Below are 2800 nucleotides of genomic sequence, written 5' to 3'. Positions count from 1 at the left end.
CCGTTGCCGTTGCTCACAGTGGCCCAGTACTTCTTGCTCGAAGCGTCCGAGTCCGGCACGATGTCGCCCAGGTTGGCAGCAGCCAGGTCAACCGGGTAGATCGTGGTGCCCCAGTCCTTAGGCGGCATGATACGGTTGTTGCTGTCCGTCTTACAGATCGTAGCGTAGCTGTCCGTACGGTTGTCGTACGTGATACGCTCATAAGCCGAGTGCGAGCACCCCCAGTCGAATGAGTCCTCGTCCGCAGTGATCTTACCAGAAGCGTCCACGACCTTCATGCGGTCACCCTGGTGAATGTTGATGCAACCACCCTCCGAAGTGGAGATAGCAGCACCGAAGTACGCGGCCCAGTTCTTGCCATCGAACGCGATACGGCCGTGGTGAGCGTACCACCAGATCATGTACACGTCGGGGCCAGTCTTGCCCGACGAGTAAGGAGGCAACGAAGCGCTAGACGACGTCAGTTTCGTGGCCCACGTCTCCTTCGTGCCATCATAGCGGATCATGTACATGTCGTAACATGGCACGGCCGGGCTAGGCGCCGAGCCACACAGGTTGCTCGGGTTACCACAGTTGAGGGTGCCGCCGCCCTCAGCATCTCTCGTTCCGAGGATCACGAAGCCGTCCTTGTCGGCGTAGATGTCGGCGAAGTCGTGAACGGGGACCTTGACGGTGCTGCCGCTCACGAGCTTGTCGCTGGCGTCGAGCTCCTGCACGATGACATTTTCGCCACTGTGGAAGGCAACGCGCGAGCCGCCACCGGGGATAGCAGCAATGGCAACCAGCTTGAGAGCGGCCTCATCCTCGTTGGCGTCGACGGATTCACCGACATTCACCTCTGTGATTTCGATGCGCGGCTTGGCGCAGAGCTTGGAGTTCTCGCCGGTGGAAGTCGAAGTCGACGGCGAGGTGGAGTTCTTAGAAGTGGTGGGGATCGAGCTGGAGCTGGATCCGCTGGCGCTGGCGCTCGAGGCGACCGTGGGGGTCAGGGTGGTGGCCTTCGGCACCTCCGTGAAAGTCAAGGAGGGGTCAGCATCGCCGGCAGTCTCGGCGGAGGACGCAACATCGGTCTTCTGTGAAGCGTCAACACTAGACGGGGTGTATGAGCCAGAAGCTGTCTGCTCGGTGTCATCGGCGTCCGAGGTGGAAGCCTCACTGGTACCGGCATCCGAGCCAGGGTTGGAGTACTGCTGCACCGGGCTGTCTTGGGTAGTTTCCTGGCTGGCACCGACATCCGAGGCAGCAGTGGAGTCCTGCGTGACCGGGGTGTCAGCGGACGAGCCGCTGGAGGCGTACGAAGAAGAACCAATGGGCGTAGATTCCGGTGCCTTAGTGACAATGGTGCACTTCTCGTCGGCGACAGCGAAACCGTTGTTGCTAGCAAGTAGCGCAGTAGCAGTGGCGAGTAGGACGTGATACAGACGCATGGTTGGTTGTCTAGCTTGTGTGGCAGTTGGTATCGAAAGCCAATTGGGAAATGAAGAGCAGGTTGACCAACGCATTTCATTCGAACCTCCCTAGCATCGTGGTAGCGAGTGTGCTTACCATTTGGACGGGTGCAGACGTCACGCGCAAACAGCTTTCACTAGTTACAGATGTAGGGATGGCGTACCCCGAAACAACCTCGCTGCTACGCTTCACTTCACCAAAATTGACAATGCTCGTTTGGCCACAAGATGTTGACACCCTACGGCGATAGAGTTCCTTTGAAGCATCTGTACTTGGCACACGTCACAGATGATAGTTTGCCACGAAGCGTGACGCGCGATCGGACGTTGCACTAGACCCCGATCACTTGTCAAAGAGAGCCGATCTCCACGTGTTTTACTGCCAAAATTGTACGATTTGCGATCTCAAACTTCGACGTTCGAGCACGAACAGGACGGGACATCAAGGAGCTCAGATCACGATGTCGTGGACTCTCGAGTCAACCGGCAACTTGGCGACTCCATCGAGTTGTCACCAACTTGCGCGGATTGAACGACTGGCGAGGTCTTGTGAAGGCAGCTTCAATAAACCGAGACGTCATTTCACTGTTTGCGGTTTTGGTTTCGGCAGCTGGACTCGGCATTGACAGCCGGCCAAAATATCAAAAGTTTGCTTTTCAACCAGGTAGATCTGTCGGGCACGCTTCGGACAGGAAAACGAATCATCGTACTGTACCTACTGGGGCTCCATCCGATTTTATTGTCGATACTTGTACCGTATCGAGTCGATACTATCGACCATGCCCGCCTACAGAATACTGAAACAAGACGGCCGAAACGTAGTACTATTACGAAGGACTTCGAAGCAAACTCGTAGTTCTTAAGGAAAAAAACTTTAAAAACTTGATACTCACAGCTCTGCTATCCACGAGCCCTGGACCACAACACCGAACAGCGCAGTGTACCCATGTAAAGCACCTCAGAGGCTATAAGCTGAACAAGTCGGCCGTGGCTGAAGAAATCTGAATCGGATCAAATGCATGTCCACATTTTTTATTGTACGTTCACGGCAGAGTCTAACTACCCAAAATCTTAAGGCATCTAGAGCTGCGCCAATTCTACACATCTAAGAATTTCATTGCGAACTTTTGCGTCGCATTCTGCAACAACTTAGCATCCGAAGAAGCGAACCACCTGCAGGGAGGTGCCAGTCTTGCCCTTCGACAGATACGCCACACTGCCGTCCGGGTACGTCTTCAGAGCCTGGTAGCGGTTACCCACCACAGACTTGTCCACAGTCACCTTGTCGCTGATGGCCTTGCCCGTCGCCGAATCCAGCACCTGCGCATAGATCTTGCGGTCACCGCCTTCCA

At 55.5% G+C, this 2800-nt stretch overlaps 2 protein-coding genes across 2 annotated transcripts in view; both read right to left on the bottom strand.

Moving 5' to 3' along the window:
* The window catches only part of PPTG_08666 (hypothetical protein), a gene marked incomplete at its 3' end in the record, with an annotated part of 1878 nt that extends 412 nt beyond the window's left edge, over positions 1-1466 (bottom strand). The window contains exon 1 of the mRNA XM_008902792.1: positions 18-1466. Within this exon, the coding sequence (XP_008901040.1) occupies positions 18-1427 (1410 nt within the window). The 5' untranslated portion in view covers positions 1428-1466. The remainder of the gene's footprint in view (positions 1-17) is intronic.
* A 1107-nt stretch (positions 1467-2573) lies between these two features.
* PPTG_08665 (hypothetical protein) overlaps positions 2574-2800 on the bottom strand; it is a 1502-nt gene continuing 1275 nt past the window's right edge. Inside the window, exon 2 of the mRNA XM_008902791.1 lies at positions 2574-2794. Coding sequence (XP_008901039.1) covers positions 2598-2794 — 197 coding nt within the window. The 3' untranslated portion in view covers positions 2574-2597. The remainder of the gene's footprint in view (positions 2795-2800) is intronic.

Source organism: Phytophthora parasitica (genome assembly GCF_000247585.1).
Source record: "Phytophthora parasitica INRA-310 unplaced genomic scaffold supercont2.14, whole genome shotgun sequence".
In the NCBI taxonomy this organism is placed as follows: Eukaryota; Oomycota; class Peronosporomycetes; order Peronosporales; family Peronosporaceae; genus Phytophthora; species Phytophthora nicotianae.
This window is presented reverse-complemented; position numbering and strand designations above follow the sequence as displayed.